Source organism: Octodon degus, unplaced genomic scaffold (genome assembly GCF_000260255.1).
Source record: "Octodon degus isolate 3935 unplaced genomic scaffold, OctDeg1.0 scaffold00173, whole genome shotgun sequence".
Classification (NCBI taxonomy): domain Eukaryota; kingdom Metazoa; phylum Chordata; class Mammalia; order Rodentia; family Octodontidae; genus Octodon; species Octodon degus.
The window spans coordinates 4,728,972-4,741,637 of NW_004524749.1; the positions used below are offsets into that span (position 1 = coordinate 4,728,972).

Genomic DNA, 12,666 nt, shown 5'->3' on the forward strand with positions numbered 1-12,666 from the left:
TGTATCTGTGTATTCAAATGGCTAGGATCGATATACAGTTACATTCTATTAATGAATAGAGGGATTTGTTCTAATGGTGTTTGTAAGTAGGATATCATGTCTGCATCTTGTACAGCAATTAACCACAAGGAAGAATGTATACAATGTGTTAATTATTGAAACTGTCCTACCAGTTTGGTTTGAAACTGTCTCAGTGCTATTTGTTTCTCAATAAATTTACGGGGAAAAAAAGAGTTTTCAGAAAACATCACCCTAGGATTTGGCATAGTGTTTGGCCTAACACAGGAAGTCCATGCTCTTACATGATTCAGTGAAGTTTGACATGGCAAGGAGAACCCCTCCAAGAAGAGAGAAGACAGCTTGGTAATGTAGAGATGCGAAAGCAGATCACACCATGGTAAGGAGAATCTGAGTGAGGACACAGGACCCAAGCTGAGATTACATAACTAAATAATTTTTTTTCAGAGAAGATATTAGAGGGGTCAGTACAGCCCGGCAATAATGCATATGTCGATGGTCCTTACTCTGAAGCTGTACAACGAAGGATGTGGCCCACAAGCAGCCATGCAGCCCTTATCTGGGAAGGTGTTGGGAATTCTCACTCTCAGACCTACTATCTGCATTGGATCCAGGTCCCTAGTGGACTGGTAAGCACACTTAAGTTTGAGAAGCACTTTTCTCTATGATGTACAAAGACAAGGAAGGGAGGTCCCTTTAGTTACACCTGGAGAATGCCATTGTGATCTGGTCTGAGTTTCTTCTCAAACTCAGATAAAATAAAAAACAAAGTCCTGGTTGGGTGCTAACCCACCTTCAGCACCTCCCTCACACTTGTAAATCTCTCCTTTCAACAAACACATGGCAGAGCCTTAGGCAAGCCAGGACCCCAGCGAGACTTCCTAACATGTTTATTCTCTGTGTGTTTATCTTTAGGATTTTCTTCTACACAGAGATGGGATTTTCTATTTGTGGTGTCTTAATTTCCCATGAATATGTTTAAGAAAAAAATGAAAATGCAATTTATTTTGTAATGAGGGTAGATTGAAGAATCAGAAAAAATAGTGACAAATGAGGTAGCACTCTTGAAACTGATGACTAGAAAATCTGTAGTGGGGATCAGGAGACACCCAGGAATATTAGAAAGAAGAAAGGAGCAAGATAAGAAAACAAGAAGAATCTGCAGAACTGAGAACTTGAGCAATCAGGCAAGGAAAGTCAACCCTGCTGAAAGGATTTATTCCAAAGAGAAAAGCTAAAAAGCAGACCTAGACTGGTGAAGATGAGAAAGGAGAGGTCCACAGCAGGTAACATCCAATTCTTCATCAAGTGAAAAGATAATTCTGGTGAAGACAGTGCATGGCTGTTTTACCCCAGACTTAGAGAAAGTCAGAAACACTTGACCTATCCACTGTGCACGAACAAAAAGAGTACACAGCAAAAGGAGCTGAGTCTAGTCCAACAGCATTCTTTGCAAAGAAATGGATATCGTTTCAGTGCTACCCTAAAGTGCAGAAATGAGACTGTGACTGAGGGCTGACATGAAGTGCACAACAAAAGAGCAGTGAACACAGTGGCTTGGGCAGCTCAGACAGGTCTTCTGGGCACAGGTGTCATAAGGACTCAAGCGCTAACCAAAAGGCCAGTGGAGTCAGCGAGGCAAGAGCGTAAGGCACCAGGGCTTCTGCTGAAGACAATTCTCTCCCCAGGTGCACGGTGTAATGAGTCAGCAGTACACTACATGTGCCCCGAAGTTTTCAAGAAATCTCGCTTTAAGAATGATGGTTGCAGATTGACTTGTGGCCAAAACCTTGTCAGGAATAGTTCACACTTGGGAAACAGCACTATGAGCACTCCAGGAGTATTCTGAAGATGAAAGTGAGTCTATGACTGGGTTAAATTAGGACATGCTAGTTTGCAGTTCCTATGAATAAGAACATAAATCACTGAGTATTTAAGAGCACCCGCAATAAAATCCTAAACCTGAATAAAGGACTAGAAAGATATACCAGGATATCTCCTTCACTAAAGAAGGATCCTCCAGGGAGCAAATGAAAGCAAAAACATTGAAATTTGGGAAAAAAAAAATAGATGGCTGAAATTTGCACACAAAATTTCTAGCATGGGGATGGTCAAGAGTTCTGTGGACCTCACCCATCACTACTTTCCTTGCTAGACTACATGTTGTCTATTCCTGTCTACCCACTCCCTCCTCCACAGTAACGGCGCATTTGGCTAGGTACATCCCAGGGCAATACAGACTGCATGTTCTATGTACCTGGCAGTCATAGGTACAATCATGTGACTCAATCTGGCCAGTGAGATGTAAGCAAAACACCATATGCCATTTTCTGAAACCTTCCCTTTGTCTTTGGCCAACTCCCTCCTACTGGTCGGACTACATGACATGGAGCACTGGACATCTAGAGGCAGCTTAGCTCTCCCATATTTATGCAACCCCTATACCATCCATAGACTACTTTCCCTCTAGACATACTCAGAGAAAAGAGAAGTGAACATCGACTTTATTGAAGCCACTGCTACTCAAGACTTTCATGTTGTTGCTGCTGTTGTGTTCAGCTGCATGGAAGCTGAATTCTAATTTGGTCTTCTTTGTCTTCAATGAGGTCTCTTTCCTTTGACCATTTCTTCACCAATCTGGATGCTTGGATTAAGAGCAGTTGTCTATGCATGTGCAGAGTGGTAGAGTGCATGCGTACGCGCGCGCGTGTGTGTGTGTATGTGTGTGTTATATAAATGGTAATTCAGTTATCTTCTTTTCTTCCCTATTAACTCAAAGAAATGATTACCAAGTCTTCATTTAGGGATTAACTTCCCTTAATCTACAATCTTCAACCCAATACCAACTGATCATTTGATTATCCACTATTCAATAGCAGTCTCTCTTGTTTGCTCTCTCGTTTGCTCCCCACAAACCCTCCCAAACCTTAGTGTCTGAAAATTCTTTCATTAGCTCCCACTTAAGTGTCATCCTCTGTCTACAAACACACACACACACACACACACACACACACACACACATATTTTACTAGTACCTATTAAAGGTTGGATCTTTCATCAAACATTGCAGCGCCTCCATAATTTGGACTCAACCCCTTCCCCAGCAAGAGGACAGAACGTTCCCACAGACACTCCTATGGGAACACCCTGCACAGGCCTCTAGTGGGACTTCTGCCCAAGTGTTATGTTCACATTGCAAATCTTTTCTGGGATTCTTCTCTCTTCCCTAAAATCTAATTTTTTCTACTTCTTCAGTGCAAATTTGACAGCCCACTGGGCTCTATTTCCTGACTGTGCCAATCCCTTCTCATGACTGTCTTTCATAGCGAGTTTGGCACATAGACGACTTTTACCAACATCATCATTTGCCTAAGTCTAAAACACCTCTCTCATATATGCATATTCTCTCTCACCATCAATATACATATACTCACCTGGCCCCTCAATCAACCCTATCAAACTAGAGGTCCCTTGAAGGTAGACTACATCTAATCTCAGTCTCTAAAAAGTTTATTCCTACTACAAACAGTAGGCTTTAAATAAGTACAGTCTGATTCTAGTTTCCAGAAAGAATGTAATAAACACGGATAATACTAATCCTTAGCTTCAAAATCATCAAGCTCCACTTGAGTAAGCAGCTTATGTGGACTTTTTTTTTCTTGCCCTATACCCAATTTCAGTCATGGTGACACTAGCATTTTGCTTCTTTTCTGAGGAGCACAGAGTTCCCTGCTCTGGGTGTGGACTTCAGGTGAGTCATCATCACTGGAGGTGGCTACTTGACCACAGAGGTAATCATGGGACCAAGTCTCTGCAGTGAGATCTGATTTAGATATGCTACCAAAACAAGGAAGCTAGAATTTTCCCTCTTGGGGAGGCTGAGCTGTGAGAAGGTGACCAGGAACTGTGGCTGGCCAGATTTTCACCACTTGTGGTCTGTGTGGCTGATTAAAAAAAAAAAAGAAAGAAAGAAAAGCACAGGTAATAGTCTTCCCAGACCCTTGGGATTCTGAATCCAGCTATCCCCAAGACAAAACTTAGAGTCCCTGTTGTATTCAACTCAGTAGGGTGACATTTCTCACTTGAAACCAAAAGCATTTTTAATGAGCACAATTGTTTTAAGCATGTCTTCATTAAACTTTTTTACTAGATTTTTTTTCCCAGTACTGGTGATTGAACCAAGTGCACTGTACCACTGAACTACATCACTAGTCCTTTTTATTTTTAATTTCAGACCCAGTCTCTCTAAGTTTCCCAGGCTGCCCTCAAATTGTGACCCCCTCTTCTCAGCTTCAGGAGTAGTTGGAATTACAGATGTCGACCACCATATCAGCTTTATTAGACTTTTAAAATAAGTCAGATATTAAGTTTCTCGTTAAAGATACAGATGTCAAAATTTTATGAAAGAGATCAACTGAGTTTTGGTTTTTTGTTTGTTTTGTTTCTTACTGCCCAATATTCCTAGATTTAATTCCTCCTTTGTCTAAGAAAATTAACTTCTGACCAAGCACACCAATTTTGCATAAATTTTCAAGTCAGGGCTTCTACATATACCTATGTAGATCTTTTAAAGAAAGCTGTAGAACTTCTGTTATTCTATAGTATCTCCCTTGCTGATTAAAAATTAGCTGTAGAATTGTGGGAAAGTCCTATAATATAGCATCATTGTTTATAGTATATCAATGTAAAATAAGTTTCATAACTCATTCCCCACCCTTAATATAATTCTTCTATATAAACAATTTAATCTATATTGATAAGGCCACATTGAACTTGCCACAGTTGGAATAGAAGGACCCACCTTGAAGTCTGGCTCCTCTAAAAGAATGAGTCTATATTATTCAAATGTGTATTTAGAAAAAATCTAAATGTGTCTTACTATTGGCCAATTCATTTAATTTATGGGTTATCAGGATACTGAAATTATTCTTCTAAAAAGAAAGCAAAATTAAATTGAGACTAAAGATAGAATGCTAGTCACACAAGAAGGACCCTTTTCCAGTGCTTCATGTGTTTTATACAAACATTTAGAAGAATGTATTTAAGAGAATGTGGTCTGTCTAACAAGAGATCAAAGACATAATAAACCTAGGAAACAGAATAAAATGATGTCCTTTAATGGCAGAAGGTAAAACTTGTCAAAGGCTCACACAGACCTTAAATAAAAACCCTCTACTCATCACATTTTAAAACAGGCTTTCTTTTTTAGGTGACCTGAATCTACATTCGAAACACATTTTAATTGACAAGCATACTTAACAAAAACTCTTTTCCTCTTTATTAACCACACTGAAACAAATTCTCTGAAACACTTAGGGCATCAACAACATCTCACAAAATTTGACTTAAAATTGTGGCTCTTACAACAAATAAAAATAAAATGTTTCATTTATAAATGGCAAATACGGTTTAAAATTATGTCCCTACAAATTCAGCACCATTCCCATTTAATCACTTAAGCATGTCTTCTTCCAAATAGCTATTAAGAGTACAGATCTCTCTCCTCTCTGTTCCTCTTTCTCTCCCCCTCTCTCTCCCCCTCCCTCCCTTCTTCTCTCCCTTCATCTCTCCCTCTCTGCTTTTCTATGCCATTATTTTAATGGCAGAGTCCTATTTCCAAATAATTTTAATTCCATGCATTATTTCTTCAATTATTCCCTTACTAACTGGGGAGTTGAATTAGCAATACTAGCAATCCTCAAGACCAAGGCTATGTCCTGGCATCTCCAGCCTGCTACTCTAGAGGAACACAAGTCAATTTGCATCACATCACAGTACTGCATACAGGAGGACCCTAACGTAGGTTCCCCAGCCCCGGAGTCTCTCCCGAGACTCAGTGTATGTTTCTGTGCACATATTCATCAAAACAACTCAAGTTGTCTTCATCATTCCTTCAAAACTGATCTACTTCCCTTCAAGCTCTTTATCCCAGGTTCAAAGGCCTTGAGTCATCTTTCTCCTCTTCTCCCTTTCCAAGCTAAGCAATGCTCTATCGAGTACCCTCCTTTCTACTATGACCAACTCCTTGTTCACATCTGCCTGGTTTAAGTCCTCACAACTTACCACAATTGTGTAATGGTGTCCTATGTGCTCTCCCTAGATTGCTCACTGGTCAGGTCCTAAAGAATCCAGTTAGAAATCATTTTCCCAAAGGGGAACAACCAAACCACTGGCCCACTCAAAATTCATCCCTAGACTAGGGAGTAGACACTGTTAGTCCTTTCCAACAGTCTTTTTTCTTGCTAACAGAGAACAGGACTAATGATGCCCATGAGCAATGGTCAGCCCCAGGAGACAACACAGGGTGAGTCTGAACTCACCAGAGGCATCTCCTTCTTTGCCAGTGAACCACCTATCATGTATCATGGGCAATGCAACGCTTCTCGGGTCAATAAAACAGAGAAGAGATGAGAAAAAATCTTTTTCTTCTTGATAAGAGATGTGCAGATGGGAAAATGTTTTTTTGTTATCACTACCCACCCCCACCCCCATCATCTCACTCCCATTTTTGTGCACTATCATGAGAGTGTGTGATGTCCAAAGCTATACCAATGTCCAGTTCTCAGTCAACGAGAAAACTGCTCAAACTCCTAGATTTGTGGAATAAAGACACCACCAGGAGTTGTTGAGGATATAATTGAGACATCCAAAAAGCCTGACCTGCCTACCTAAAGACTTCTTTGTAAGCCAGTACATCTTTATAGTTTACATCACTGTGTGTTGGGTTCTCTGTTATTTGCCGTTCACAGCGTTAGAACTAGTAGACTCGCAAATAGCAAATTATATCAAGTATATCTGCAGCCCCACAACTTGGGTGTCACCTAGGATCATCACACCAGACCTACAAATCAGCATCTCCACAAGTCCGAAAGTCTGCATTATAACAAGCTCTCTAGACAATCCTCACGTATAATAAAGATTGAGAACCACTACAGCAGAAACTAATCACATTACTTTTTACCATGTCTATCTCTAAGTGTATCCTACATACCATGAGGTACCCTTGTTGTCGTTTCTCCAGTAATAGCAACATCGTTTCACTAGGTTTCAACACCATGGGTTGCACATTTAATTTTATCTCTTAATCAAATGTTTCAAACTTGAAGTCTTTGAAGACCTGAGAGAAACACAGAGGGCCCTCCTAGGAGAACCGAAGGTAGAGAGGTTGATGGTGCATCTGGGCATGCGTGCCCATGCACAGGGCTCCAACACAATCACCAGGAATGAACAGAGGGTCACTGTCTTCAAATTAGGGTTATTTTTAAAGAAAACCTGCGATCCTGATTTCTAGGCTAAGACTTTTACAATAATATCTTATTTAAAGTTCTGTGCAGATTAAACAAAATAAGGTCTCAAGTGGGTTCAGCTTCCAATTGAATTTGTGCACTAAGGAGATAATTCTTGAAATGTCAACATATACTTTGAACTGTGACCACATACATTCATTGGCTTCACCTACAGTGACTCAAATTAATTTTCTTTGGCTAACTGCACATTTGTCTATGCTGAGCACAGAAGGTTCATCAACATTCCACTGTTTGGAAAAGCCGAATACGGAATTTGTAGACCTCTAGCTAGTGGCAGGAGGATTATTTTATCTGTGAGTCACCTCAGATCATAAACTTTGGTCAAAGTTTCTCAGGAGCCTACAAAAAAGCCACAACTATGAGGGGAGAAAATGATCTATGCAAGCAGCACACACCAAAAACAAGCCCTACAAGATTAATATTAATAAATGCATATTTAAATGCCTACCAAATGTCAACAAAGGTCAACTGTTCAACTCAGATATGTTATCACATCATATTAAATACAGGATATGTAATGTTTGATACATGGGGGGGAGCCCCGATCAAACATGCATGAAACCTACTGAAGTTCTAAGAAGATTCTCAGAATACCCTGAAGCCACCATCCTTTCTTAAGTTTAATCTGCTTTAGAGCTGACACACACTCCTTTCCTTGGGTCAGTTTCACTCACACAACTGGGTACAGAGCTGACCATGGGAGCAGAACTGCCCACATAGTTGAAGCTAACCATAAATAACTTACTAAAAATGACTGGGTTCCCAGAAATCGAACTCAGGATCCTGCACTTGACAAGTAAGGAGCTGTACCACTAAATTATGTCCCCAGCCCTAAAAATTATTTTTGTATCTCATTTGCAAATAAATTTTTCTACAACAAAAGTTGAAGAGAAAGAAACATACAGAAAGCATGCTTGGCAATTCCCTCAAAATTATTGCAATTATTTGTTAATTTACGGCCAATGTTTAAATTCCAGGATATTTCTTTTAAAAATCTAGATTATTGCTCTCTTGAAGAAATAATTGTGTAATGTGGAGACACTGGATCCACATGTTGGTATGGCAACAATCTACTAATGCAACACTACCCCTTTAAGTGGGGCATGTTCTGTACTAGGCCACAAACTACTGTCATGTAGGTGAATTGGTTGTCTCTGTAGACATTTGAATATACGAGCCCTGGTCCAAGTCTTTAGAAAAATCTTATTTCTTACAATATGACTTCTACATGGTACTTAGTAACCCACCATGGAAGAATTTGGAAATTTCTCAATCTGTTTCCAAAATTCAACACCACCACATAGCGGACCCCAGAAATAAAGCAAATAGTCCTCATCCTCGTTGAGAATATCAGTCTGAGGAAAGGTTCCATCAAATCCCTCTCCCTATACATCCTGAATTTGAACCATGGTGCCAAGAAGATAGACAAATAACAAATTACCCTTCGGTTTTTTCTTATCTTTTAAGTTAGCCAAAGTAGAAGCCCAATAAGGTGGACTCAGACATGAGCACAAGCATATCTTAATTATACATAGTAATCATTGAATAACACACTTAATAAACAATTAAAAGTAAGGTCTGGGGCTGGGGGCAGAAAAACACCACAGGAGTAATCTGCGTAAGGGTAAGAAATCAGTATCTCTACTTTAAAAGGAAAAGAAAAAGTGTAAGAGTATGTAGAAAGACCTAATAAAGGTCCAACTTCATTATTAACCTACTGGATGACTTTACCTCATTTCACCCCCATTACGTACATTTTATTCTGGGGTGGCAGACCCCTGGCAACTGTATGGTAATTGGTACTCTATGCATTATTTTCTCACTGTTGAAAAATTTTAACTGAACTCCCAGGAAAGAAAAATTCAAGATATATAGTTGCTGGGTCACCAATTAATTTGTGTCACATAATAAGGACTTTTTAAAAATATACAGATTTCAGTTTAATTTGTTAGCCACATCAGAAAAAGAAACGTTTCAACAGAAGATTTTCCACTTGAAATTAAAATGGAAATTAGGCCTGAGAAAAAAAGAGGTGACTTTAAGCTTATACATCAGTGGCTGGTTCATGAATTATTAACTGATTTTAATGATCCTGGCTATATTTTATTTGAAGTTATTCTCCTACTTGCAATGACTTTTGAACCCTCAAAACTCTTTCATCCATTCTCCACAGACAGTACACTTTCATGAGCTCTGACATTTAAAAAGGATCCATATACTCAGAATGTAAAGATAATACACTCACGTATAATTTATACAAAAGGCTCTGGCCATTTGTTAAAGGGAGAAATGAATGAAACCCTATTATTCACGGTTTGTAAATAAATTTAAAGATAAGCGCTAACTTTTCACTTGCTAAGGCTAGAGAGGAGAGTTCTGTGTTTCTTTTAAAGTTCCCCAGATGGTCATTAAAACAAGAAAGAGCAGCAACATACTTTTTTGAAATCCATCATTTCTTATCCAGAAGGATAAGTGAAGTCACCAAAAGTTAAGTCTTAAAAGATTAATAATTACAGGTGTTTCCAAATGAAATAATGTGTCTTTGTATGCTAGATTTGTTATTCTTATTATAAATCTACAGTGAACAACATACTTCAGACAAACAAGTCAGCTGTGAAACAAAATGCTATAAGCCTTTAATTAGTACTTGCTGTTTTATACTCACAAAGTTAATTCTTCCCCTTCTATGACATTTGGTGTACAAAGAAAAATTACAAGAAATAAAATTGTGGGTTTTTTTTTTCCATTCTTGAAGTTAACAGTAAGAAAATACAGTCTTGTGTTTCAGTATATTGTTTTTTACCTGTAAGCAAGTAAATGGAAACACCCTTTTGAATGAATACAATGTGATCCCTCCCAATGTGGAAGGCTCTAACTTTCAGAAGTTGGTTACCCACAGCATTTAGGATGATCAGACTGATAAATTACCAAGAGAGTAAGTTATTTCGGTCACATAAGTGGATTAAGAAAATATGACACAAGTCGGCTTCCATCCGCACTCCTGAAGTTGAACAAGAATCTCAATAAATAATGACTGTTTTCAAGCTTTATATTCCTTCCCTGAAATAAACGTTCTTTAGTTTAAATTGACCCAAAATAGTCTTTCTTGGAAAATAAAAAGAGACACACAAAACACCCACAATTTCCTCCAGTCCCTTGAAGTACCCTTGGGATCCCAGTGAACAGAGATTTGCCACGCTTTGCAGTGACTGGATTAGTACAATAGGTTTCTATTTTGATGTCATTCGAGTGTTGCTGATCTTAAATCAGAGAAAGAAGTAGTTACATTAGACAAGGTAATGGCTTCCAAAAATAAGAGCATGGACAGTTTATATAAGGCTTGTATACATGGGCTAAGTTGTAAGGAGATAAATAATACCCCACTGGAACAATTAGATGCATTCTCAGAAACACTACATCCTTAATTAGGCTGCCTAAGTCCCTGACTGAACATACATCCGAGACTTTTTAAAGCACTGAATAATCTGCGTAAAACCAAAGTCAGAAAACAGAAACCAATCCTCAACTTGGCTACAGCGATGGGCCTTTCCTTGCCTGTTTTTCAATGCTTAATGTAGTATACTCTTGGAATTCTGAAACTCTGTATGCCCCACCATAATCACCAACGGGTTAAAAACACCGAATAAAGTCCCTTCATTTACCCTTACTGGGAGCCCCGCGTTTCACACATCGGGCTGGCCCAGGATGACACCAGGGCAAAGAGAGAGACCCTAATGGTGTTTCAAAACTTCATCACTAGAGTTGGGAATGAGTATAAACAAATAGGAACAGGAGCCTCCATCAGCCACAGGGCACAGCAAACTGCTTCTCACCAAAGATACAATTCCTCCTCTTCCTGTTATTTATTCATTAGTTTTGTGTAGCACCTTTCTTTCAGCGGGCTCCTGATTTCCTCCTCTGTTATCCCAGCAATCATAAACAAACTACGGTTTGAAAGAACACCGGGGGAGGAGGGAGGAGCAGGGGGAAGGGAAAAGAAAGTCACATTCAAAAGGCACAGGCCGTCCGGAGTGGGCTCTTTTCTCTGAAAATCACCCTCCGGGTGGTGGTGTTGCCAAAGCTCGGCCCTGGGGGGTGCAGGAAGGATAAGAGAGCTGGGGTCCGAGCGTCCCCGGCTTCGACTCCGGCACTGGCTTGCTGCGCTGGAGCCCTTCTGAGGTCCACCTTCGGCCACCTGAAACACTTGGTCTGGGAAGTTGATGTAAGGGAAGCGCAGGAGGTGTGGTGACCTCAGGGCGTAGTGCAGCGCGGAGGTCTGCAACTCTGATATCCCCGAAATGCAAAACTTAACTGCCTTTTTTTTTTTTTTTTTTTAAATGAGAAGCTACCCCTTGCCCTAAATCGGGAGGGACAGGGACCATCGTGCCGAGGTCCAAAACGCTCCAGAGAAAGGCAAGCAAAAGGCCAACTGCGGGGTTTCCACTACCTCAGGCCCTCCCTGCCCCTGCCCCGAGTCCAGGGCACATCAAAAGTTTGTTCCTTCCCTTTCCCGGGGGCCAGCTCCAGAATGGATGGGGGAGGTGAGATGGACGGGGGTTGTGGACCGAAACCATCGGACCAAGAGATGAGGGACCCCAGCGCTATCCCCTCCCCACACACTCAGGGGGCTGCGACTGTGTTTACTAATAAAAGCAACAAAGAATCACAAGCAAGTCCCGTCTTTCAGTCCTCAGGCGGCTCTTAGCTTGGGGCAGCGGATCTTCTAGGGGGGAGGTGAGCCGACACGCAGAGAAGAGCGCTGGCCAAGGGACAAAAAAAGGGTCGGAAGGGGGCAAAAAGGGAAGAGGGGGGAGAGTTGGCCAGAGCTGGAGGCGCAACCAGAAAGCAAAGGATATGGGAGCAAAGAGGGTAGAGAAAAGTAAGCAGGAGGTGAGCGGGAGCTGGGGGCGCGCCCGGTGGGAAGGTGGCCCCCGTCCCCCACCCGGCCCGGCCCGGCCCGGCCCGGTCACCTTGTAGCCGTAGTACCCCAAGCACTGCGCGAAGTCCAGGCCGGCGGGGTCCCCGGCCGCCGCGGGGTAAAACCTCACATCCATGCCGGAGCCGGGCCCGGGGCCGGGGGCCGGGGCTGGGGCTCGTCGGGGCTGGTGGCCGCCTCCTCACAGTCGCAAGATCCACCGTCGGGGGCGTCCGACCGGGGGCGCCCTTCACCGGCGCACGGGACTCAGCACTGGAGGGGCGTCGCTCCCCGAGCGCTCGGAACCCGGGAGCCGCCGCTCCGGCACACAAAGGCGCGGCCACGCGAGCCGCGAGAGAGCAGGAGGCGGCCCGGGGGACGCGCCCCACCGGGGCACCGAAGCAGCCTGCGCGCGGACCGGGCGCG

At 41.8% G+C, this 12,666-nt stretch overlaps 1 protein-coding gene across 3 annotated transcripts in view; it reads right to left on the reverse strand.

The window, feature by feature from the left end:
* Tox3 (TOX high mobility group box family member 3) overlaps positions 1-12,666 on the reverse strand; it is a 109,275-nt gene that overhangs the window by 95,765 nt on the left and 844 nt on the right. For 2 of the 3 annotated variants that reach the window (XM_004643398.3, XM_012517396.2), the window contains exon 1: positions 12,296-12,660. The exons of the other annotated variant lie outside the window; for it this stretch is intronic. In XM_004643398.3, coding sequence (XP_004643455.1) covers positions 12,296-12,379 — 84 coding nt within the window. In that variant the 5' untranslated portion in view covers positions 12,380-12,660. Of the gene's footprint in view, positions 1-12,295; positions 12,661-12,666 lie in introns of those variants that run through there. 3 annotated transcript variants of the gene reach the window in all.